Source organism: Poromitra crassiceps (assembly GCF_964638095.1).
Source record: "Poromitra crassiceps genome assembly, chromosome: 2".
Classification (NCBI taxonomy): Eukaryota; Metazoa; Chordata; class Actinopteri; order Beryciformes; family Melamphaidae; genus Poromitra; species Poromitra crassiceps.
In genome coordinates this window covers 17785143-17810836 of record NC_139624.1, presented here as the reverse complement: position 1 = coordinate 17810836, position 25694 = coordinate 17785143, and the positions used below count along the sequence as shown (strand labels likewise).

Here is a 25694-nt window from a genome sequence, read left to right as displayed (position 1 = left end):
ACGTCTGCTCAGATGTGCGTTTACTGCGGTGGTTAAATCCCCGATCGTGTCTGCCAGGGCTGGGCTATCAGCTAAATTCTAATTTTGCTGAATGGATAGAACGGGGGAATTTACCCCACCCTGACCCCGCCCCCAGGCTAACCCAGCGTCTATTGTGGGCGTTCCTAGAGCCTGTATGGGCGTTCCCAGACATGCGGACTGTCTCTATGATTGATATATTTTTTATTTCGAACATGTAAAGATAAAAAACACATAAAACAAAAACAAGAATAATAAGAATAATAAAAACAAAAACAATAGTCTTAAAAAAGTCTTCACAGCAGTTTAAATGAACAAATTCAACACATTAAATATTACTCTACATGTTCGAAAAGGAGTAAGAAGTATACACATATTTATTCCTTCCCCTTCTCAACTAGCCTATTTATTTATAAACTCATGTTTACAATTTAAGGAAGAGTAGCCCAATTCTTACGTTATTTTAAAGAGTTCAGATTTTGTTTTGCACACTGCACTATGAAAACAGTAGCCTACAGTATTCACCCGCCCAGTTGACCCAGTTGTGTTATGACTTCCTATTCAAAACACCGTCTGTTTGACCACCTACTATTGTTGATGTATCCAAAGACGATGGGATTTCGGTGTAGCCTATTTGTACTATTTTATTTACATTGAGTGGCTTGTGTTTTGTTTCCGCCGGATGACGTGGTACTACGCTTGTTTTGGCCCCAGACTACCCGGAACATCCCGAGCGGCCGCGGAGCTTTCCGGAACATCCGTCTGTCTGTGGCCTGAGACATAAACAGACATGGCGGAGGCAGCGGCGTCCACAGCGGCTTCAGGAACACTCTCAGGCTGGACCAAACACGTCCCCTGCAGGTAAGACAGGATCAAATCCAGCACGACAAACAGACGCACGGTTTGACAAGGAAGATAGGCTGACAGCATCGTGTTGTGAGCCCAGACACAGGCTAAGCTAAGCTAAGCTGTGTTGTGTTGTTGTTGTGGTCACATAGCACTGCTAGACCCGCGGCAAAGAGTATAGAAGGCAAGAGCCGAAAGCTAATGCGTTTTCCACAACAGCTGTGCCGCCGCCATTTAGGCCTGAAAACGCATCCTTGGGCCAATGGGACAACAGCACAGAAGCATGACAGCCAATCAGACGCAGAGTGTTGGCAAGAAATGCCGTGCTCCCCGTGTTGCAATGGAACAACCTGAACAAGCTATTAGCCATCGGTTCTTATCAGTGTAAGGTCTTTGCCAGCGGGGCGCTTAGTTTGGCTACGTTATTTAGTAATTCACGGTCCGTTTAAGCAGCTAACGCTAGCAATATGCGCTGCTGGCTGCTGCCTCTAAAACAAAAGGCTATGGTCTAAAACAAACGCATGTTGGCTGAACCCGGAGCTGTTAAGGCACACGCTAAGCTTTCTCTTTCTCTTCAAGCTAACGTTAACTATTTGAGGTAGAACTGCTAGCTAGTTGGCAAGTTTATTTACAACAGTCAACCACTTCTCTTCCTGGCTGAGATACCTGCACCGATCGGCGCCACACCAAGTCTGTTTTCCATTGATTTTATTTCAGACACATATAGGTCCATATAAAAAGAGGAAAGTAAAAGCACAAGACGACTACACGTACAGTACAGAAATACGAGATCACATCACTTCACAATACGTATAGGCATTTGTTCCAGTGTTAACAAACACCTACCTTGTGTCACTTTGTAGGCTCAGTTAAAGCTATTAAGATGTTTTGAATCAATCCAGCCCAGTGGTTCTCACACTTCTTCACGTCAAGGGGACACCTAAACGGACACACATTATAGACCATGGACACCCATTGGATAAGATTTGGTCCCAGGGTCCCCTGTCTGCTTTAGTTTTAGATGTTTTATTACAGAAAGTGTATGAAACCCATGACTATAGTCTAATTGTCATTGTGTTACTTATGGATGGTATTATAGGGAAAATAAATGATCCCCCTTTTTGCTGGGGACCCCCTAAAACTCCCTCAAGGACCCATGGGGGTCCCCGAACCCCACTTTAATACCAACTGATCTAGCCGACACAAACTGTAAATTGTAATTGAATTGTTTGTTTGCTGTGACCCTGTGACGTTATGTTATGGTCACAGTGACCGTGACGTAAGATTAGCTAAAAGTAGATGAATAACGTTACCAGTATGACTATGATGAAAGTGAAAGAAAGACTAACTCAGTTTAGTTCGTTGTTGTTATATTATTTTACTCCACAAATTACACCGTCCTCTAGCTGTTATTGACACCATTTACTAGTTCTAATTCATCATTTTTGTATTTGCAGGTATTTCATGCACGGGCTTTGCAAAGAAGGAGACAACTGTCGATACTCTCATGATCTCGCCAGCAGTAAACCTGCAGCCATGATTTGCAAGTTCTTCCAGAAGGGAAATTGTGTGTATGGGGACCGTTGCAGGTAAATGTACCACTGAAATCTGTTATGATTGAGCTTATATTGAACTAGGCATCTCGCACGCTACACACGCTCCTAGGCTCGCCCTGCAGCTCGCATAGCATACGCAGCTCGGCTGCTGCGCAGGCTCGCCCGCAGCTCGGCTGCTACGTGGCCATGCCTGCTCTATTGGCATGCGCAGCACTCAATACCAAAAGCCACAATTGCTAGAGTGACATCACTGATGATGTCATAGACAATGATGTCACTGATGATCTCATAGACTATGATGTCACTGTCTATGACAACATCAGTGACATCACAATTGCTATAGGATATGGGAATCAAGCATGGATCGGCTGTCTTGCTGCGGAACAAACACATATGTAGGCTACTCACAGAGTTGAAAGCACTCTCAGCTCAGCACCATTCCTTCCGGGCTTCTCCTGACAAAACGCTCATCTGCTCCGAGTCCGACGTGCGGATATTATTATTTGCCACAAAATGTTGCGAATTTCACCTTATACTAACAAAACAACACGTTCCACATGTTGATAATCCTAATATGACGTGCGCTCCGGCTGTATGTACATCCACGTGATAGACGCGAGCCAACTTCACTGTCACTACCAGTCGGTAATAACAAATCCATGTGATAGACAGATCCAACGTCACCACGTTCACGTGAGTATCTGTGACTGCTGCCAATTCATAACATTATAAACAAATGAAAGGACTTGAATTCACGTGAACCCTTGTTAACGTTACTCACACTGGGTTGGAAAGAAGTGTACGAAGATTCATGTTTACAACAGCTCCGCAGACCACAGCTCAACCGTCAGGTGTAGCTTACTGGCTGGCTGTTGGGTGCATTTGTTTGTTCTCACGGCACGTGCCGGTGTGAGTTCCCCGTGTTAAAAACAGTGTTGGCCCAAAGGACCCCGCCCAGCCAGGAAACTAGAGACTGTCTCACAAAGCGACACCCCACGTTAGATATTATGGAGAGAGAACGAGAGAGGAGAGGAGAAAAAAACAAACGACAACACCAAAGCATCAATGGCTGATTTGAGCGTCGATTACCACGGCAACGGCGGGGCTTCTCCGAAGAGTTCTTCAGAAGGCTCTTTAAGTGGACCTGACACCTGAGAATGCTGCTTCTTAATGTCAACATGTCTGTGCTGCTGTGTCTGTGGCAGCTCCCATTCAGTCTGTTAGCTACTGGAATTGTATTTAAATTTGCTTTATACGATCTTTTTTTTTGTACGTGTCTTAGCTCGGTGGTAGGGTTTGTTCAACTTTCCTGCTAGTGCTGTCCAATGCTATTGCCATAGTAGAGTAGACTTCACTCTATATCGCTGCCGTGCCTTTTGATTTCCATTGGCCTTTGTGACCATATTTGTCAACATTGTGTTTGTATTGTTGTTTTTTTGTCACAAGCTGCTGATTTGACCACAATCCTGAGATCCTGTCCCGGGCCTATCATTGAGCTTTTGTCTCATGGCGTCTGACATCATCTTTAGAAGCGTCGTCGTCAGGCAGATTAGGTTCCCTTAGTTTGTGGTGGAGCCTGAGTTGAGGCAGACGCAGCAGCCAGCCTGTACAGACAGTGTCTGTCTGTGTGCTCCATGTCTGGCTTCAGGAGCATCTCTGTCGGGGGGCTTACGTAGCCCCCCGACAGGACCAAGAAAGCCTTTGTTATTTGGATAATCTGCTCATTTCTCTTGAGTGACTTTCTCTAGCTGGCTTATTGCTCGTCTTTGGTCTGGACGATCCAGCGTGTGGCAGTTGTTGTTGTTGTTGTTGTTGTTGTTGTGTTGATAAGTGGCATTCCTTCGTCCTCATGATGGAGCTGCGGTGCGGTGGTGTCCTCATTATGTCCATCCATGCCCCCCTTGGGGCTCCGCAGGCTGGGTTAAAGACTCCAGAGAAAGGGTCCCGCTGTGGGCCTTTTATTACGCTTGAATTCCCTGGGCTCTCTTGACTATTGTGATGGGCCTCTGTCTCGCTCCCTGACTCCGTCTCTCTGTCTCTCTCCTGCCTCCCCCAGGCAGGGCCAGACAGAGCGCCGCAGCCTGCATGGCAATTGCATAACCATGTGTGTTTCCCTGCTGCTTCCATTCTGTGAGTGCCCCCCTCCCACCCCACCCGCCCCCACCCACCCCTCCGCTGTTGCTGGGTTCACCCAGTTCACTCTGCCATTCTGCTACAGCGGCCTCATCTCTCATTTATGTATGCATAGCGCTCGCACACAGGTTATTATAGTTCACCAAACTCAACTAAAAAAACAAACTAGATGTGGGAAAAAAAACATTTTAGGGAATTGAAATAAATATAAAAACTAGATTGAAAAAAAAAATGAAATCATGTTGTGTTGCAAAACTAAAAAAACAAACAAACAAAAAAACAGATTTTTTTTGTCTTGGTCTTTGTAAATTTGGTCAAATTGTGTCAACACAACTAGCATGAGGAGGCATAGAGAACCGCAGGAATGATTCCGGGAGTATACTTTCGGGTTCGTGAGGGGAAAAGTGAATGGGGTTTTTAGAATGGGGATTTCATATAAATGCATAAAATAAGGTGTGTGGTTAGCAAAAGTTTATGGGAATGCGAATTTTGGTTCAGCTAGTCTCGGTTTCCAGACGTTTGGTGAGCGGCGCCACCTAACCACCAAACGTCTGGGAATTTCACTGTCAAAATCTTTCTCTTCGAGCTGGCGAGAACGGCCGGCAGCAGAGCAGACACGCCTACATTTATTATTAGAATTTTATTTGGTAGCGGCAATGCAATGTTTCATAGTTCCAATATAGAGCAACACGCTGAAGAAGGCCGTTAGGCTGAAACGTTCGTGCTGTACCTGGTGAAAACTGGAATAAATACAACGAAAGGACATTTTGTGTGCTGGCTCTCCTTCTCCTCCAATATAGAGCAACACACTGATGTGCTGCAAAGAGAGTTTATACCTGTTGTTTATTTTACAATCATTTTTCCTACCCGGAAGTGGTCCGCTTGATACTGTGAACTTGTGTGAAGTCATCAGCACTGCAGGCTCTGTAACGTTAGCCTCGGGAGTCGGGCTTACACGTCCTATTAACAGGTTATGTTTGTTTCTAAGTGATTACCGTAATATGTTTCTCCGCAAACGCGGCGATGTTTTGCGAGACACCGGTTCTGCATGAGAACTGCCCCCAGAAAGCAGGCCCACCCACAGCACTCATGATTGGTTCTCCGATGTAAGGCTTCCAACAGCACCACCTAACGTTATGAAAAGATTTAAATAGTAATATTCTCAGTCTTACAGTAGTGAAACGGATTAAGACTGAGGGCTGAGTCTAGGGTTCAGCATGATAATCTTCACAAACACTTTTCGTTTTTTTTAAACACGATTTTTAGAAAACGCTTCAAAAGGCATTCAGTTATTCACGTTTGTGAAGAGTATCATGCTGAACCCAAATTTGTGTTCCCATAAACCTTCGTTAACCACAGACCTTATTTTATGCATTTAAAGGGGGACTCACCCCCCCAGATTTCTTGCAAAACTGTATTCTACTTGATTTGAAAACTCTGCAAGCAAGATGGATGCCTATACTCCCTTCTGTACCCTGGCAGAATTCCTAGCCCATAAACTAACATAACTTAGCCAATAACTATGTAACATACAAAATAAAACAAACAGTAATGTCTTTATTTATTGTAGAATGCAGAGGACATGTAACTGTTTAGTTAAACTCGCATTCCTGGAATATTGTATTTACTGCGCTGCTCTAAACATAACGTAAAAGGCGCGTGCCTCATCAGAGAGCCTGTTCATCCTGGAACCCACTCGCTTTGCGCCAGAACACAATCGATTTGGAGGTGGAACACGCCAGGATTGGCCAACGCCAGTGCCCAGAACTGTCAAATCAAATCATCGACAGAGACGCTATGGCCCGCCTCCCAGTATTTTCAGTGTATCAGAGATAGAGAACGTTAGAAATATAGCCATGTTATAAACAACAAACTAACGCTGGTGATCCGTATGGAAACAGTGTTACTCGAAATGGTTAAAAGTTATATCAATTTGGTCATTCAGTGGCATTTTACTGCCATGTAACATAACTAGCTAGCCGCTAACATTAGCCACAGTAGGCGATTACACAGGATGCATTGCTCTTAAAGGGCTCGCGCCATGTGAACTACAGTAATAATCACATGATTTTTTTCTCTCTCACATGAGTGGGAAACGGCACGCGCAAATACCACCGTGAGGTAACGATGTACCAAATCGGCCATTCATTTGACGGCACAAAAGCAGGTTTTAAACCCATAGAGGGCACGATTATGCTGCTGAAATGATAGGAGTTTGTAAAATTGTAACAGATTGGTCTCAATGTGGAGATTTTGACCACAATCCTTCACATACCACCCCAAACTTTTTTTCAGCTTTTAACACATTCACTGCCAACAGTTTTTCCAATACAGTAGGTAGCTTCTGCCAAGGGTTTTTTTGAGGATTCTGGCTCATCTTTCAAGAGCCAAGGATTATTTTCTGCTAGGACTTTGTGAACACAAAATATCTCAAAAGAACTAATAGAATGTGTGCTTTCTCTGTCTAAAAGAGTTAGTTTTTATCATGTTCTGTTATGTAGGCATTAGCAGTTGAATACAGCATGGTTTCAGCGTCTGAGAAGGACAGCTGAGATAAATGCCTTTTTGTGAAATTCGATAGAACAGGCAGAACAGTCACTTTAACCATTTATTTTTGGCATCAGTGAGACATCAGACATCTAAACAATAGTTCTGAACAGTAATTTCCTCCAAAATAACAGCACCCCCACCCCCCTCTCCTTCAAACTCCTCCCTCCGTGGGTGTGTCTCTGGTGGCTGCAGCGTGTGTCACAGGCGAGCCTCTGCTGCCTGTCTGTGCTGCCTGGCTGCTGGCGGCCGCTCGTCGGGCGAGTCTGGATCGGGCTCGTTCGTTTCTGGGTTTTCGGTTGTGAGCTGGGATGAAGCTGCGTGCGATTCTGGGCTTTCTGCTGTGTGTTTCAAAGTGTGTTGCACCCAGAGTCTATTTTTGGAATCCCCCACCGTTGTGCGCCAGCTCCCAGCGCGAAAGCGTTTTCGCCAAACCATTTTCATGAGAATGGTTTCCTCACGCTTTTTCCTGCTGTTTTTGCTCGGCTTTCTCTAGTCTGGAGAGCACTGTCGCCACTTAGTGGGTCGGTAAAATAGGTTATACACATTCAATAATTTTTTTTTTGACGAGTTAACTCGTCGACGGCAGTCAACCGTTGTTTTTTTTTGACGAGTTAACTCGTCGATGGCAGTGAACGTGTTAACCAATATATATGGCCTATATTTGTTAAAAGCTGAAAATAAGTGTTTTGGGGGTAAGTTACACTTTAAGTGAAATCCCAATTCTAAAACCCTATAGACTTTTCCACTGACGAACCTAAATGGCTGTGATTTCTGGATAAAGCCTACAAAAATACGTCATCCTTGCGGTACTCTATTGCAGACCTGCCAACCTGCACGCATTTTGTGTAGCAGGCATGATGCATTTTGTCATCAAAGTACGCTGGTACGATTTTCACTTAAAACTACGCAAAAAGGCGTTGATGCCTGTGAATTCAATAGTGCATGTGCAGTATCGGAGTGTTTCCTGTCGTGTGTTGTGAATCTACTTCATCCTGTGCCAACAACCCGACCAACTCATCTGATGAAAGCAACGAGTCTTAGTCTAGCCAATCAGTGGCAGAGTAGGGCGGGTCACGAGTACAACGCAACCTCTGCACTCACATCACTCGCATCTTCCCAGCCGGTCTGGGGATTTGAACCGGCGACCTTCCAATCACAAGCCTGTTTCTTTAGAACCTGTTGGCTACTACGTGACGTGCTTTATTGACTTTATTTTTGAGACAAATTCGGCTACAAATTAAGTTTTGATGGTTAACAGTTGTTGGCCCCTGTGTGTTTCCTCAGGTTTGAACACTGTAAACCAGCCAAGCAGGAGGAGCCGCCGACCACACAGGCGCTGCCGCTGCCCCCCCTCCCGCTCGCCGGCCCCTCAGACCCAGAGCCCAGTGGACCGTCTCCCGGCCCAGGGGCACCAGACTGGGTCAACGCTGGCCCAGGGGCACCAGACTGGGTCAACGCTGGCCCAGGGGCACCAGGCTGGCTCAACGCTGGCCCAGGGGCACCAGACTGGCTCAACGCTGGCGCAGGGGCATCCGGCTGGGTCAACGCGGCCGAGTTTGTCCCAGGACAGCCTTACTGCGGACGGGGTGAGTGACCTGACCTGCCAGGCGGTACTATTGTTGATGAAACTAAATGACATCAGTAGGGAAACGAGGAAGTGTGGAAATCTGTTGATGGGCTATGACCATGAAGATCATTAGCTGTGTTTACATGGATGAACCTTTTTATTCCACTTGCCTCATATAACCACCTCAATCAGAAGAAATCACCCAAGGAAAAGTTCATTGTGAGGGGGGATGTGAATAAGCCTTTGATAATCTGTTTGAAGGATACAAATGGTGATGTAAACACTCCTTCAGATGACTTTCTATGGTTTCTGCAGCATGGTGGCTGATTTGCTCTTCTTGTGGGAGGAGGTATCATGACTAGTTTTGACACCTGGCAGCTAAGGTACAGCTCATTCTGCACTAAAAAGCCCTCATTACCTCACCTCACTGAGGTGCCCTTGAGCAAGGCCCTTAACCCCAACCGCTCCAGTGGAGCTGCTCAGTGGCCAGCAGATCACACTGTGGTTGTACTGGTCAGCTTCCAGGTGTGCGAGTGTGAACAGGGCGCTCCTGAAAAAGAGAGTATTGCTCTCATAGGGCTTTCACACCGGCAGGGCTCCGTGCCGGTTCCGGTTCCAGAACCCTAATCTGAACTGGCCGGCGCGTTCAGACCGAAAAAATAATTGGTTCGGAACCTGAAAAGTTGGTTCTCAGCGGAACCAAAAAATAGTTGGTTTTCCTTGGGAACCGTGACATCATCAGTGGGCGTGTCTCATTCTAGGCTGTGAAAACGAGCAGGAAGGAGAAGAAGGCAGTGACAACACAGAGAAAAATAATTTGCAGTGCTCTGCTGAGGAAACCAAATGTTTAGTGGCGATTTGGGCATCTACCAAATCTCAAGAAAAGCTAGAAAGCAGTACAAGAAAGAGCAAGTCATATGCCGAACTTGCAGAAGAGAGGGCCAAGGCTGGGTTCACTCGAACGCCAGACCAAATAATTAATAAACTTAAAAAAATAAACTGAAGAAGGACTACCGAATAATGTCCTCCCACTTTGGTTCCGCTTAAACTGGTGTGAACACGGGCTGGTTCGCCAGAAAGCACCAAGGTTCTGAGACTCCAGAACGGAGCCAGAGCCAGAACCAGAACCGTGTCTGTCTGAAAGCACTGCCAGTGAAACTCCCCCTGTATATATAAAGGTAAAAAAGAGCTGTTTCTGATAAAATAGGTAATTATCAATAATAATTATCGATATCGAGTGATATAAATCTTTTATATCGATACATTGTCTGGCTATATCACCCAGCCCTAGGTGGATGAAGCTGCGTCATCCACTTTTGATTGACAGCCATTAGAACCAATCCATGAGAGAAGGGTCACCGTGACAGTACTGTGGAGCATGCAAACGCACATCTTAATACAATTGTTCGATTTAGCGCTCATGTAAACACTTGCGTGGGAATATTATTTCGTAATTTTTTCATTGAGGATGAAAAAAAGTGTCATGTAACCCCCAGCTAATGATGATGACGTCAAAGATGAATTTAGCTCTAAAGCTGTGTTCACACCGAGATATTTATTTTTCACTCTGTCGCTTGATTCAACCCTTTGGAATCGCTCTGTCGCTCTGTTTAAATCGCTCATCAACAGGCACACGAATTGACGGACATGTGGGGGCTATATACACTTTTAACTAAACTGAACATAATTTGAACTGTCTTAACTGTGATATTTGAATTGTTACTGTACTGACATTTGACCTGAATTTTACGTTTAGTAGCCTATCTGATCTTTGATATGTGTCTTTTTATTGTATTTTGCTGTATTTTTGTGTATTATTATTTTTATTTTACAGGAATGTCGGGTTACATCTAGGGACTGGCATTGCAAACTAGCCCTGGGCTATACATGCTTTGGTACAACTCATCATAGGTTTATTGACATTTTATGTTGTGAACACTATATGTACGTGTACCTGTCCCTATTCAAATAAACAAATAAATGAAATGAAAATAACGTTACGCAATGTCATGCTGTTTGTCCACTACGAGCCCCTGTCGTTGTTTACAAGCTAAGCCTATCAGCGTGCTCCCCTTGCGAGCTCCATACCGGTAGTACAGACTTCACTTTGTCAGCTGTCAGCCTCTCAATGCGGTTTGTTGCCACACAATAAACCAGCGGTTTGTTCCAAGCCAGTGTGATCCTTGACTCGCTCTCACACGGCAGCCAATCAGCGTTGAACAGCAAGCGACTGATGCCAGCGTATTTTCGCTCGAGTTGGGATATACAGTATATTTCATCTCGGGCAACGAGCGTATTTTCTCCCTATCGCTCTGTCTCTGCCGCTCGGACGCCCAGCGATCTTTCTCCCGGGCGAATATACGCTCAATCGCTCGTTTGCATTGACTTTGTATGTATTGTAAACTCGATGCCAGCGAAAAACTTTAATAGGTCGGTGTGAACGCAGCTTTAACCGTTGTGAAAGTATCTTAACAGCAGTGTTCCGTCCTTTATGCTTGTGTGTTTGTGGGCCCAGCTGAGCCGGTGAAGGGGGAGGGGTCTGCCCGTGTCGTCCAGCAGTCGGACCCAGAGGCTGCAGAGGACAAAGACGACAAAGAGTTGAGGAAGCAGCTGTGTCCGTACGCCGCGGTCGGCGAGTGTCGCTACGGACTCAACTGTGCCTATCTCCACGGCGACGTGTGCGACATGTGCGGCCTACAGGTGCTCCACCCCACCGACAACAGCCAGCGCTCCGACCACACCAAGGTAAGGCCTTGGCCACACTGATCTGTCAGAAAATGGACAGAATTATTGAATGGACAGATGTCTGTCCGATGCGGAAAGCTAAATGTCATGACATGAGTATGACTGGCAGACTAACGTAACGTCACGTGAGGGTCTGTGTGTGACTGTGTGGCTGTGGCTGGGGGAGTGTCTGTGCACTCCGCTTCTCTCCTCTGTCTGACTGCAATGCTGCAACCCGATCTCCCAAAAAATGGTAAAATAGCAACGTTTGTGGACCAACGTTGCTCTGTTACAATTTCGGCTCTGCTGTGTAAAATCAAGCGAGTACGTTATTAATTATAGCCTCCTTCACCGCCTCGGCCGCCATCTTCTTTGAAAAGTTGAAACAAATCTCGGAACGCCTCCTCTCGAGACCTCGACTCTGATTGGCTAAACGGACAGTGACTATCCGACCATCCGATACGTCCATCCAGAAAAAGTTCATCCCTCTTCAACTTTCTGTCCATCAAAACGTATGCAAATCTTCTGGATACGTACGCTTCTGAGTGCTCCACGGACAGTCGGACAGCTGTCATTGAAAATGAATGGAAGTGAACAGAGAAATGAACGCACACGGACAGACACCATGGATCAGTGTGGCCAAGGCATAACTGTTCCACAAACTCCCAACGGCAACCACACGCTCGTTGATTGATTGTTAAGTTATGCCTAGCCTAGGCTTTAGCCAGCAAAACTAGCTTCCTACCGTTAACATTGGAAACATTCAATCTCTCGAGTGATGCATTAGACGTGTCGTATGCCTCACTGGGATGTATTTGATCCGTCTGGGGAGATGGTCTCTCTCTCAGCTCTTCTAGTAACCTCCGGACGTCTAAGGCTAGCAGGTCCCCCAGACCTGGACTCCGGCGTTTCAGGGCGTCCCCTGTCACGTCGTAGCTTCCATGCTTTGGGACTTGACCAACTCAGGCGTTGGTGGTGTGGGTCGGTTTAGAGTGATGTGGCGTGCACCCAGTCCATTGGTGACCGAGTGGTCGAGTGTAGTTCTCTTGGTTCTTGTCCCCAATCATTAGTGTCTGTAAGACTCTTTCAGGCAGCTAACTCCGTGCTAGCCACACCGTAGCCCTTTTCGGAATCGGTCCCTATGACAGAAATAGTGGACTATTTAGTGTGTCACAATGTTTTTGATGATGTCCGAATTCTAAACTGTTAATTTGATTCATTATTTAGTCCACTAAATAAATGCACACAATGCACATTGATTTGTAGTGAACAGCGAATGTACCCTACATTTTACCCTACATTTTACAAGGGAGCCAGGTCTCCCTTGTAAAAGAGATCTCGTATCTCAATGGGACTTCCTGGTTAAACAAAGGTTAAATTAAAAAAAATATGTTTTTGCCGGTGTACCACAATGCAATGCGGTTGTCTTTACGGAAGGAGAAGAAGAAAGTCCTTAGCTCGCGAGCTAACAAGCTTGTGAGCTACTTAACCAGCAAAGTTTGCTATTAGGAGACAGCACCATAGTTGACAAAACCACACATGCACTTCATTAGAATTTCAACTATTTATTTAGGATTTAGCAGTCAAAACATGCAACATCAGGACATCTCAATCTTCTCACGACTCACAAGCTCAGTTGTTTATGTGATAGTGGGCGTGGATTGCTTGCGTCACATGAATACCCGGCGCATCTGGTGACGCAATGATCTCCAGGAAAAAAATCTGTGTAGTGTCCCAAACTCCTTTGATCATTCCTATAGTTCACTATATGATAAACACTATATGGGGAATAGTGAGTGAGTGAATGAGTGAACGATTCCGAACGCGGCACCTGTGTGCCGCCCGTTCAATCAGCACCACACTACTTTCAGCTGTGTGTTTCAGCTGTGTGTGTCCCTACTCAAATCTCCTCCCTTCTTCACCTACATACTATATCTATGAAGCAATGGGCCGTTTCTCAATAAGCGTTCTTGTGTGTTCTTCCGTTATTGTGTCCCTGTGAAACGTCATCAGTCGCAGCCCAAGTACTGTTCCAATACAAAGTTCACATTTCGCCAAGAACGCTTAAAATTCCCGGATGTGTTCTCGACACGCTCATTTTACCGAGGATGCTCTGGTTGGTGACTTGTCAACTTGGCAAGGCAGATATCCCAGCATGCATTTCGGCATAAGCAGAGGCAGAACGCAGCAGAGAAGACGCCATAAGCTCCGGAAAGTTTTTTACAATTTAAAGTTTTATTTCATCACTAAATTAATTTCTGATGACTTTTGATGCCTACAAGCAGGGTAGTAGGTTTCAATAAGTGCCACTTTACGAACATTTATGGTGAAAAATGGCAAAAAGTTCCAGACCACAATTGGCTGCATCTACATCAGCTGAGCTTTTTATTTGTGGAGTACTGCAGGCGGCCTCTGCGCTGGTATTGCGCAATACCCTCAAGAACGCATCGTCTCAAACTGCCAACAGCGTCATGTGTGCTTGTGACCTAGCAAGTTCATTCTTCCAAGAACGACTAGCAAGAACGTTCTCCCCAAGAACCCAAGAACAAGAATGCATTCTTGGTATTGAGAAACGGCCCAAGTCAGCCACTCCCTGTGTATTAGGTCAGTAAAGCCCTGCACTGCTCTCTACCTCCACCTAGTGCTGAAGACGTATCATAATAGTAACGCTTACAAACACACCCTGCTATGGGAGCCGCATGGCCCATAAACATAGTACCTCTGGCTGGAGGTTACATGTGGCTTCACCACTGTCACACAATTCTTGGAATAGAGATCCAAAGTCCCTCCCCATCCTATGTGAACCAGCCGCGTCTCATATATCATTCATGGAAGCGCTTCGACTTAGTTATCAAAAATAATGTAATGTTTCATGGGCTCAGTGGGTACCGTGGCATTACCATGTTGTGATCCTCAGTGGGTACCGTGGCATTACCATGTTGTGATCCTCAGTGGGTACCGTGGCATTACCATGTTGTGATCCTCAGTGGGTACCGTGGCATTACCATGTTGTGATCCTCAGTGGGTACCGTGGCATTACCATGTTGTGATCCTCAGTGGGTACCGTGGCATTACCATGTTGTGATCCTCAGTGGGTACCGTGGCATTACCATGTTGTGATCCTCAGTACCATGTTGTGAGTTGTGATCCTCAGTACCATGTTGTGATCCTGTCAAACGGCATCTGAGGACCACAGTTGAAATGAAAACTGATTCATGAGGAAGCAATTGTGGTTCATTGATTTGTGTGTGTGTGTGTGTGTGTGTGTGTGTGTGTGTGTGAGTGAGTGAGTGTGAACTGTGAAGGTGTGTGTCTGTGTTCATGCCGGTTGGCTAAAGGGGGGGGGGGGGGGGATTTTGAAATGCAAGATGGCAGCGGCAGAGGGCTGAAATTTGGCATGCAGGTGAAGTGTGTGTGTGTTCATGTTCATGCCAATTGGCTAAAACGTGTCTTCACATATGTGGTTGCAGCTATTGTGAATTCGTGCTTGTTTTTTCTGCGGAGCTTAACTGTGCTTTGTCCTAGGCTTGCATCGAGGCCCACGAGAAAGACATGGAGATCTCCTTCGCCGTCCAACGCAGCAAGGACATGATGTGCGGTGTTTGTATGGAGGTGGTGTTTGAGAAGGCCAACCCGAGCGAGCGCCGCTTTGGCATCCTCTCCAACTGCAGCCACTGCTACTGCCTGAAGTGCATCCGCAAATGGAGGAGTGCCAAGCAGTTTGAGAGCAAAATCATCAAGTGAGTCAGTCACAGGAAGGGAAGGCAGCCACACGAGTGAGGAAACGCTTTCTTTTGAATGTCCACAAAGTGTTAGCATAGAGCAGTGTTTCTCAAACAGTCGTCATGCTAAATGTTAGCATGTAAGTATTGTAACCTACTATCACTCAACATAGGGTACATCCTATTTTTCTTAATTGCATCCACGGTTCCCTCACTTGCGTCCTTTCCTTGCATCTTAGTCCTTCCCACAGAGGAAAACATCCTGATTGGCTCTGAGAGGCTGTTTACAAATAAGATGCTAAACCACAGCAACTTGTATGAGCTGGAGATAGTGACTGTTTGACTGCAGGAACAACATGCCTCTCTAAATAGAGGACCGCAGGAATGAGTCCGGAAGTAGCACTTCGGTTCGTAAGGGGGAAAGTGAATGGGGTTTTAGAATGGGGATTTATGTTAAATGCATGAAATAATGTCTGTGGTTAACAGAAGTTTAAGGGAGTGATGATAATCTGTGTTTAGCAGGATAAGCTTCATAAACGTGGACCACTTTTATGACTTTCGAAATGTAAATGCATTTTCTTTTAAATAAACAAGATTTTCAGAAAACATTTAAAAAGTGGGATGAGGATCAGCACCTCTAAATCTGAGGTCATGGTTCTCAGCAGGAAACCAGTGGAGTGTCTACTCCAGGTTAGGGAATGAGTCCTTACCGCAAGTGAAGCAGTTCCAGTATCTCGGGGTCTTGTTCTCGAGTAAGGGGACGATGGAGCGGGAGATGGGCCCGAAAATTGGAACAGCGGGAACGGTATTGTGTTCTCGTTACCACACCGTTGTGATGAAAGGAGAGCTGAGTCAGAAGGCAAAGCTCTCGATCTACCCATCGATCATCGTTCCTACCCTCACCTACTGTGTGGTCATGAAGGATGGATCATCCGAAAGAAGAAGATTGCAGATGCAAGCAGCTGAAATAGGTTTTCTGAGGAGGGTGGCTGGCATCTTCCTTAGTGATAAGGTGAGAAGCTCCGTCATCTGTGAGGGACTCAGAGTAGAGCCGCTGCTCCTTCATGTAGAAAGGAGCCAGTCGAGGTGGTTCAGGCATCTGGTAAGGATGCCACCCGGGCACCTCCGTAGGGAGTTGTTCCAGGCACGTCCAGCTGGGAGGAGACCACAGGGCAGACTGAGGGCTAGGTGGAGAGATTATATCTCCACGCTGGCCTGGGAACATCTCAGTATCCCCCAGTCAGAGCTGGCTAACGTGGCAGGAGAAAGGGAAGTTTGGGGTCCACTGCTGGAACTACTACCTCCGCGCCCCGATCCCGGATAAGCGGTTGAAGATGGATGGATGGATGGATATATACAGGGCTTGAAATTAATTTTTGGATCACCAGCCGAATTGGCTCCTAGATTTTAAAGTTACCAGCCAATCAGAATTTCCACTAGCCAAAATGTTTGTCTTGAACTAAACCAGATATTCACGCCACTGGGTTAATTTAAGCATAGTATTAGTATTACTATATCTATGTAGAGTGTATGTATGTATATCTCATGTATCCTCGCTCAGAGCTCCTCAGAGATATCTCTAGCAGGATACGAGCTTTGAGACACTCTTCGAGATGGCACACCAAGAAGAACAACTTCCGGTTCATGCTAGGAGATATCGCATAAGAGAAGTGGGATGTGTACTGTACCATAGTGTATGCTAAAGTGTTAGCCAGAGATCTACCGATGAAACATGGATGATTATGATTTTGGTGTTTTGTTTTGTTTAGTGTGTTTTTTTTTTATGTCAGGTTAGAATGATTGCAAGCACGTTAAAAAATGTGACCTCTGTCCACCCTGTCTCTTTGCAGGTCTTGTCCAGAGTGTCGGATCACATCCAACTTCGTCATCCCAAGCGAGTACTGGGTTGAAGATAAGGACGACAAGCAGAAACTCATCCAGAAATACAAGGATGGCATGGGGTACAAGTGCATTTCCTTTACTCAGCCACCACAAATTCTAAACATCAATGGTCTCACACTACAGACCCTCTCTGAAACAAGCACTTAAGCCAATGAGATCTCCTTTTAATTTATGAAGCGCTCCTCTGAGAAACACCCATCACTATTCACCTTATGTAGCCCGGTCGTGTGGCCGTATCAAAACTTCCGGCTAAAAATAAAATAAAATGGCTGGCTGCTCCAATATTATCTAACTCTGAATTAACTAATAATTTAGCCAATTGTATGTAACATACCAAACAAAAGCAAACGGCAATGTCTAAGAATGCAACGCCATGTAACTGGCTCGTTAAGTCTCGCATTCCAGGGAATTACGTTAACGTCTGCGGGTCTTATTGATGTTAGTGGCTCCAGCGCAACTCGGAGGAGAGAAAACTATCTGAAGCTTTCTTTGTTGGGGTCCAGGTATGTTTTACAAGAAAGTGCTCGTCATTGTCGACGATAACGTTATCTGACCTGGCTAACAGTGGATACTCGCTTGCTTGCTGTGTACCGGCTCAAAGTAGTAGGCTACGTTCTTTATTTTATCCCCTTCACTGTCCGCTCCAAAAACAACTGTCTTATTTTGCGCTGTGACTGCCGGAAGTGTTAAAAGGACCCGGAAGAATTTGGCCCACTGTAAGGTCTGAACATAAGGTGAATAGCATCCACAAGCAATGTTGCTGGATAAAGCATCATGTGATCTAACTTGCTGTGTGTATTGGGCCGTTTTCCCCTGTTGCATCTTCCAGGACTAAATCATGTCGATATTTCGATGAGGGTCGTGGAACCTGTCCTTTCGGCTCAAACTGCTTCTACAAGCATGCCTTTCCCGACGGACGGCTGGAGGAAGCCCAGCCCCAGAGAAGGCAGGCAGGATCCAACGGCAGGAACCGGGTAAGAGTGTCAACACTGGCTACTACACTTCTGCCATTTTAGTAGCAACAATCGAAAATGTGTAACTTGGCATTCAGACAGAGTAGGAATGGGCAATTTTAAATTGTTATTTTTTGTTGTTGTTTTTTAAGACTAGTGTATCGGCCGTCCGAAAACCCTAGGCTCATCCGCTATGGGTGACTAGTCTGTAACCCCTAATGTTGGGTAGTTCTTTCCAGGGTCATGTCCGGTTTGTTATGAATAAACATAAGAAGAACTGGCTAGTTAGCATTAGCAGTGATAGCCACCACGGCTGAACAGACAGAGCTGGCTAGTTAGCATGGGCAGTGATAGCCACCACAGGTGAACATACAGAGCTGGCTAGTTAGCATGGGCAGTGATAGCCACCACGGCTGAACATACAGAGCTGGCTAGTTAGCATGGGCAGTGATATGAACAGACAGAGCTGGCTAGTTAGCATGGGCAGTGATAGCCACCACGGCTGAACAGACAGAGCTGGCTAGTTAGCATGGGCAGTGATAGCCACCACGGGTGAACATACAGAGCTGGCTAGTTAGCATGGGCAGTGATAGCCACCATGGCTGAACAGACAGAGCTGGCTAGTTAGCATGGGCAGTGATAGCCACCACGGGTGAACATACAGAGCTGGCTAGTTAGCATGGGCAGTGATAGCCACCACGGCTGAACATACAGAGCTGGCTAGTTAGCATGGGCAGTGATATGAACAGACAGAGCTGGCTAGTTAGCATGAGCAATGATAGCAATTATCATAACGTGGTCCATCTGGTGCCAACTTATAAACCCAAACTGAAGAGGAATAAACCAGAGAAAAAAACAATAAGGGTCTGGTCACCGGACAGTATAGAGGAGTTAAAAGCATGCTTACGGCGGGTTTACACATACGCCTAGAGGGACGCTTTAAGCAACGCATAAAATTTAGGCGTCCTTGTTAACAGAAGAGAGCGTTCACACATACCGCTGCCACGCTGCGCTGAAGCCACGCTCGCGCTGCGCTGCATTTATCGTTTAGGCGTCTGTTCTATTTTTCAGCGTCTAGGCGCGCTGAACTGTCAAGCTGGCTGTTGTTTCTGATGGACTTGGGCCATATTTTCTACCGAGTTTGCCCAAAAGGGAGGGTGGAGCGCGAATTAACGAGTGCATAGTAGGAGAGCTGTCCTTCATGTGTTCCTCTATTAACGTCTTTTCTGTCAGATGTATATATACCCCCCCTGTCTCAATGCATGTATCACTCATGGTGTTGATGACTCATAGTCACATGATTACCCGAGTGAAAATAACAATTACAGCCGGCCAGGAAATAGACAGACATCGTCACTTGCACATTGCAATAAAAAAGAGGACTCACCCATGCTATAAATCAGATCTGAAAAGTGTAAAAAACCGCTGCTCATGTGATCAGCGTAGCGCAGAGCGAGGCTTCAGTGTGGCGTCCTGTGTGAACGCAAATAGGCGCCTAGCGTGCATGAGGCAATGCCTATATGCCTAGGCGTAGCTTAAAGCGTTGCTTAAAGCGTCGCTCTAGGCGTATGTGTAAACCCGCCGTTAGACTGTACTATGTGGGAGGAGTTTCATCAGGACTCCCTGGATGAGACAGCTACAGTAACAACAGACTACCGGTACATAGAATTTTGTGTACAGTCAGTAATACCATCTAAGGAGATAAAAATATATCCAAACAATAAGATGTATGTAACTAAGGATGTAAAGCATAATGAATCTAAGGAGGATTGCCTTTAGGAATAAGGATATAAGGGAATTAAAGCGTTTAGAAAAAGATCTGAAGGAAAGATTACGAGACGCTAAACGGGCAAATAAGTTACCGTAAATTCCGGACTATAAGCCGCGGCTTTTTTCCCGTTTTTTGGCCTTTTTTGCCCCCTGCGGCTTATATAACGGTGCGTCTTATCTATGGATTTTTTCCAAAAAAAAAAAAAAATCTCTCTTTTTTAGCACTCTTTCTAACTATAAATCCACTTCTGTTTTAATTTCCTCTCTTGCCCTCTTTTAACAACATAACATAACATAACACAACACAGGTAAGCAGAAAGAAAAAGACGAAGCAATCACGCCATGAATGAGGAAATGACTCACCTGCTGGAGGCTGGAGATACACGCTTGGGCTAAACTTTTACTCCGTGAAACACTATCGATTAAGTCCGACATCGCTCAGAGGTTTTGAGCAGCTTGAAAACAAGTTTGAAAACGTGCAGAAGTCCATCCACTCACTCACTAAAGAAACTAAGGCAACCGTGAACAGAGTTTATAATGCGGAAAAGCGCATCCGCGCACTGGAGGACAAAAACAACACAGTGAGTCCGAAAATGGATAAAATGCAAAATCGAAACCCTGCACACGCAGGTTGATGACTTAATCAGCAGGAGTAAAAGAAATAACATTCGCCTGATCAATGTAAAAGAGGAGCTGAGATTGGTGACATGGACGCTTTCGTGGCAAAATCCTGTGTTACATCCTGGACCTGAAGGAAGGCGAGAAACCACCAGAGGTGGACAGGGCACACCGGGCGCCTCGGCCACGTCCAGACCCCGGCCTGCCACCGAGGGCCATCTTCATCTGCCTACTCCGCTGGCCCGACCGTCAACTCATCCTCCAGGCTGCGGGGAAGAAGCCCCTCACCTGGGAGGGTACGCGCTTTTTCGTCCGGCAGGACCTCTCCGCGTTGGTGCAACAGAAACGCGCAACATACAACAGCATCATCGAGTCAATGGATATCGCTTTGGCGTACTGTACCCAGCGAGACTCGTCATAACCAGACCGGACTATCTTTAGCACTCTTTCTAACTATAAATCCACTTCTGTTTTAATTTCCTCTCTTGCCCTCTTTTCACCACACCGCGGACACTGTGTGCCCAGCGGCGGAACAAGAGCTCAAAGTGAAACTGCCGAATATCTTTTGAGTTGGACTGGTCAATAGTACTGTGAGTAACTAAAATAAAAAAATAAAAAACGGAATTCTCTCTTCTTTAGCACTCTTTCTAACTATAAATCCACTTCTGTTTTAATTTCCTCTCTTGCCCTCTTTTCACCACACCGCGGACACTGTGTGCACTGTAAAAAAAACAAAAAATACCACAATGTGTGATTTTGTCTGGGGATTAGTGACCTGACTTTTGTTTTGTTGAAATGTTAATAAATGGGAGCTTCCCCAAACAGCCATCTCTTTCCCGACAATCCCCTCTGTGCACGAAGCCTTACATATGGTAATTAAACATCAAAACACCCGCGGCTTATAGACCGGTGCGGCTTATAGAAGAAAAAAATAGTCACCTTTGAAGGTGCGGCTTATAGACCGGTGCGTCTTATAGTCCGGAATTTACGGTACAGTTAGAAAAGGCTTTTGAAAGTAAGAATACCAAACAGTTATGGGACACCATGAAAACCATGACAGGTATGTCAACACCAGGAAAGATTTGGTGACAGACAATGTAGAGGTGTTTGCTAACCAGCTGAATAGTTTCTTTGCAAGATTTGAAAATGTGTGTACATGTGTAGGAAGGTGTGTGTGTGTGTGTGTGTGTGTGTGTGTGTGTGTGTGTGTGTGTGTGTGTGTGTGTGTGTGTGTGTGTGTGTGTGTGTGTGTGTGTGTGTGTGTGTGTGTGTGTGTGTGTGTGTGTGTGTGTGTGTGTGTGTGTGTGTGTGTGTGTGTGTGTGTGTGTGTGTGTGTGTGTGTGTGTGTGTGTGTGTGTAAATCAGGCAGGTGATGTTATAAATTCTGTCTCATTCTGAGAGAATTGACATTACTGAGGAGGAGGTGAGGAACACCTTTCAGCATCTAAATGGGAGGAAAGCCACGGGACCCGATAACCTCAGTGCTTTTATTTTGAAAATCTGTGCAGCTGAGCTGGCCCCTGTGTGGCAGCCTATTTTTCAGTGTTCTGTGGACTCCCATATAATTCCAACAAAATGGAAGACGTTCTATATAATACCGCTTCCAAAGAAAACATGTCCGAAAGAACCTGGCGATTATCGCCCTGTGGCTTTGACTCCGATCGTGATGAAGGTACTGGAGAAAATTGTGGTCGGGCAGCTTACCAAGTCCGTTGGAGGGAAATTAGATAGATGTCAGTTTGCGTACAAACAAAAGCGTAGCACAGAAGATGCAGTGGAGCTTTGACACATCTCATCCTGCAGCATCTAGACAAGCCTAAAAATACAGCTAGGGCATTTTTTCTAGATTTTACATCTGCTTTTAATACGATCCAGCCAGGCCTCCTGCTGGCCAAAATGGTGCAACTGCAGGTCAATCCATATCTGATTCACTGGTATTATTCATTCCTCACAGACAGAGTACAGCTAGTTAGAGTCAATCAGACTACATCTACTTCCATCTTCACTAACATAGGATCACCGCAGGGAAGCGTGAGCTCACCATTCCTTTTTACAATTTACACAGACGACTGTAGAGCTGTTGGACCAAACACATTCATACTCAAGCTTTCAGACGACACCACACTGTTGTCTTTGCTGGACACCAAACACGACCCTAGTATCCATCAGGAGCGTATGGATAGTGTAGTACAGTGGTGTGAGGAAAATGCACTCATTATCAATGCAGGAAGAACAAAAGAAATTATTTTTGGTGCAAAGGAGAGCGAGTATCCTCCTCCAGTCACCATCCAAAACGTACAAATTGAACAGGTCTCTGCGTACAAATATCTCGGCATCCAAATGGACACTGCTCTGTCCTGGAGTGCACATACTGATTACATCTGTAAGAAGGTGCAACAACGTATTTATTTTTTAAGAAGGCTCAGGTCCTTTGGAGTGAACAAAAAGATTTTGCTGCTTTTCTTTCAATCAATTGTGCAGAGTGTAATGCTGTAGGGGAGTAGTGCTTGGTATAGCTGTCTGTCTGTGCAGCTTAAAGCTAGACTGGGCAGGTTAGTCCGTATTTGCTCTAAACACTGGAAACAAGCTTTCAGGAAGCCCACAGACGTAGAATCTTGTCTCTAGCACCTAGGATAATATCTGACCCAACGCACATTCTTTTTAATGAATTTGAGCTGTTGCCTTCAAATAGAAGATTCAGAGTCCCACGGGCTCGCTTAAACAGACTGAGGAACTCATTTGTGCCCCAGGCTGTCGAGCTGTTGAATCAGGCTACAGGCTCTAGATAGGGACTAAGGAAGCGCTGCAGCCACTTTCCTTATTCTTGTCTTTTGTTATTGTTTTGTTTTGTCTACTATGCACTTTGAGGATGGTGTTGGTTGTCGTTTTGCACTGTTGTATGTATCAATGAGAAACAAGTGTCTGTGGATGCAAGACAACTTTCGGACTCTGTCTGACAATAAAGTAATATCTTATCTTATCTTATAGCCACCACGGCTGAACAGACAGAGCTGGCTAGTTAGCATGAGCAGTGATAGCCACCACGGCTGAACAGACAGAGCTGGCTAGTTAGCATGAGCAGTGATAGCCACCACGGCTGAACAGACAGAGCTGGCTAGTTAGCATGAGCAGTGATAGCCACCACGGCTGAACAGACAAGTGAATGAGCGCCACCTATAGAAACTCAAACTGCACCAACAGTAAAAATCCAAAGAAAAAGATGTCCCAGACTAACTGTTGGATGACCACTTTTAACATTTCTCCCTTGTTGAAAGCCAGCTCTGTCCCCTTTGTCTTCCTTGTTCAAAAATCCACCTCTGTCCCATTTGTCTTGCAGAGCTCCAGGCGGACGCCCCTGTGGGACATCCTGGATGAGCGGGAGAGCAGCGAGGACAACGAGGACGAGGAGATGGTGACGCTGGAGCTCAGCGAGATGCTCCTCATGCTCCTCGCCGCAGGAACCGACGACGACGTGACGGATTCAGAGGACGAATGGGACTTGTTTCACGAAGAGCTGGATGATATCTATGAGATTTACCTATAGCACGCCTGCCCACTAACTACCCCCCTGTACCCCCCTCTATACTAGACACTAGAATGGACTGTCTTGTGTGAGTGATGGACAGTAGCTTTTTCCCCTCGTGTTGTGGCAGTGCCTTTTCATAGCAGGCCATTAATAAAAGTAACACAAAAATATATTAAAAAAAATCCAAGAGGTTGGTGCGCTCGTGCTAAACATTTTCTAGAAACCCAGTCCTTGTGACTCTCTCCTCGTGCGGTTCATGTAAAAAGGAAAAAATAAAACGACAAAAAGAACACAATATAAGAATTAACATTAAAAGTTAAAAAAAATTCTTTGAATATCGCTAATAAACATTACGTTTATTCGTGGGTGTGGGTTTGACTTATCATTGACCCAGGTGTTTGTACATATTTCTGAGACTCTGAGGACGCACCTAACTCCACTCCCTGTACTGGCGTAAGGTTTGACCGATATGGACTTTAGAAGCTGCCAAATGCTGATATTTGGTGTCGATATTAATATACTGTACTTATTTGAGCATTGTCATGCCAAAAAGTTACAAATATTCATTGAGTATTCAATCATGGGACACTAAAACTCTCCATTAAAAACGATGACCAATGAAATGTTTCCACCTACACCACCTATTCAGTAGTAGGAACACTCTGGGATACATTGCTGCCTTTTTAAATGAAGAATTAATTCATACACAGATTACACACACACATAAACTTTTTGAACAATTAAATTAATTAAATTGTCAAAATGTCATGTCAGGTATTTCAGACTGTTTTGGTGAATTTGTAGTGGTCCGGAAAGAACCTCCATCATATCAGAGGTAGACCACACTGACCCATATCCCCCAATATCGGCTCAATATATGGGCATACTGATATATCGGTCGAACCTTAGTGTGGCGGTTTGGACTGATCCTCTTCTCATGCACTGAATTGATTACTGGGTAGAGGCAGCCGTGGGCTTTACGTACTCTCATGCACAATCGCACTCTTACTGTACTTCCTGTTTTCTTTCCCGAAATACAGGTCAACACTTTACTAAATCCCCCCCCCTCCCTCCCCCCAATGGCCCCCGGTGCACATTGCTATCCGTCCTGAATGTCAGCATCAGGAACACCTGTGGTACCTAAAGGCAAAGTCTTTACTTGACTTCAAGCTTTAAGTCCAAAACACAATGGCGGCGTGTCAAACCAGCCGCTCCCAATATTTCCCATGTACAGCCCAGCGACACGTCACGTCCTATTCCCACCATGTTGTCTCACTGTGTGGTCGCTCAGATGCGCTGCAGTGCAACACTTAACAGGTAGGGGCGTCACACACACAGTGCACACATCGGTGCACTTTGGCACCGATGTGATTTGGAGTTCATGCTTGTAGTAATTTGGACTTTTCACATCAGCAGACTAAATTCCAAACCACAGCGCGTCTGTCCGGGTCGACCACACAGCGTGGGAGGCGAGACGCCATGCTGGAAATAGGCCAGTGACGTGGCGCTGTACATAGAAAATACTGGGGGCAGCTGGTTTTGACGCGTCATACGCTGCAGTGTGTTTTGGACTTTAGAATGCAGAAAATGGAGGCGTAAAGTCTTTTTTTTAATCTTTTACTCCCAGAATACCTGTCTGTCTTTGAACTGTAGATATTTCTGGTTTGCTTCAAGTGAATAATGCATATTAAGCCAGGCTGAAAAGACACCCATCCACAGACTCCAGATAGCTGGTTGCAACCTGTTGAACTCCATTGGAATGCATATGTTTATACGAAATGAAATGAAATGTGTGTTTTCTATGTTCCA

At 45.5% G+C, this 25694-nt stretch overlaps 1 protein-coding gene across 1 annotated transcript; it reads left to right on the top strand.

The window, feature by feature from the left end:
- Positions 1-765: 765 nt before the first annotated feature.
- Positions 766-25694, top strand: mkrn1 (makorin, ring finger protein, 1). The gene is made up of 8 exons (XM_083632279.1): positions 766-879; positions 2322-2453; positions 8388-8689; positions 11186-11415; positions 14920-15134; positions 16967-17077; positions 17848-17992; positions 23697-25694. Exons 1-8 carry the CDS (start codon positions 809-811, stop codon positions 23901-23903), a joined length of 1413 nt encoding a protein of 470 aa, XP_083488405.1. The 5' UTR covers positions 766-808; the 3' UTR covers positions 23904-25694.

What these genes read in the sequence shown, in the direction of transcription:
- mkrn1 (XM_083632279.1), top strand. Translation starts at nt 809, where the DNA reads ATGGCGGAGGCAGCGGCGTCCACAGCGGCTTCAGGAACACTCTCAGGC. An exon ending in ACAGCCTTACTGCGGACGGG is followed by an intron (nt 8,690 to 11,185) that starts GTGAGTGACCTG and finishes TTGTGGGCCCAG; the next exon opens with CTGAGCCGGTGAAGGGGGAG. An exon ending in GATCCAACGGCAGGAACCGG is followed by an intron (nt 17,993 to 23,696) that starts GTAAGAGTGTCA and finishes TTTGTCTTGCAG; the next exon opens with AGCTCCAGGCGGACGCCCCT.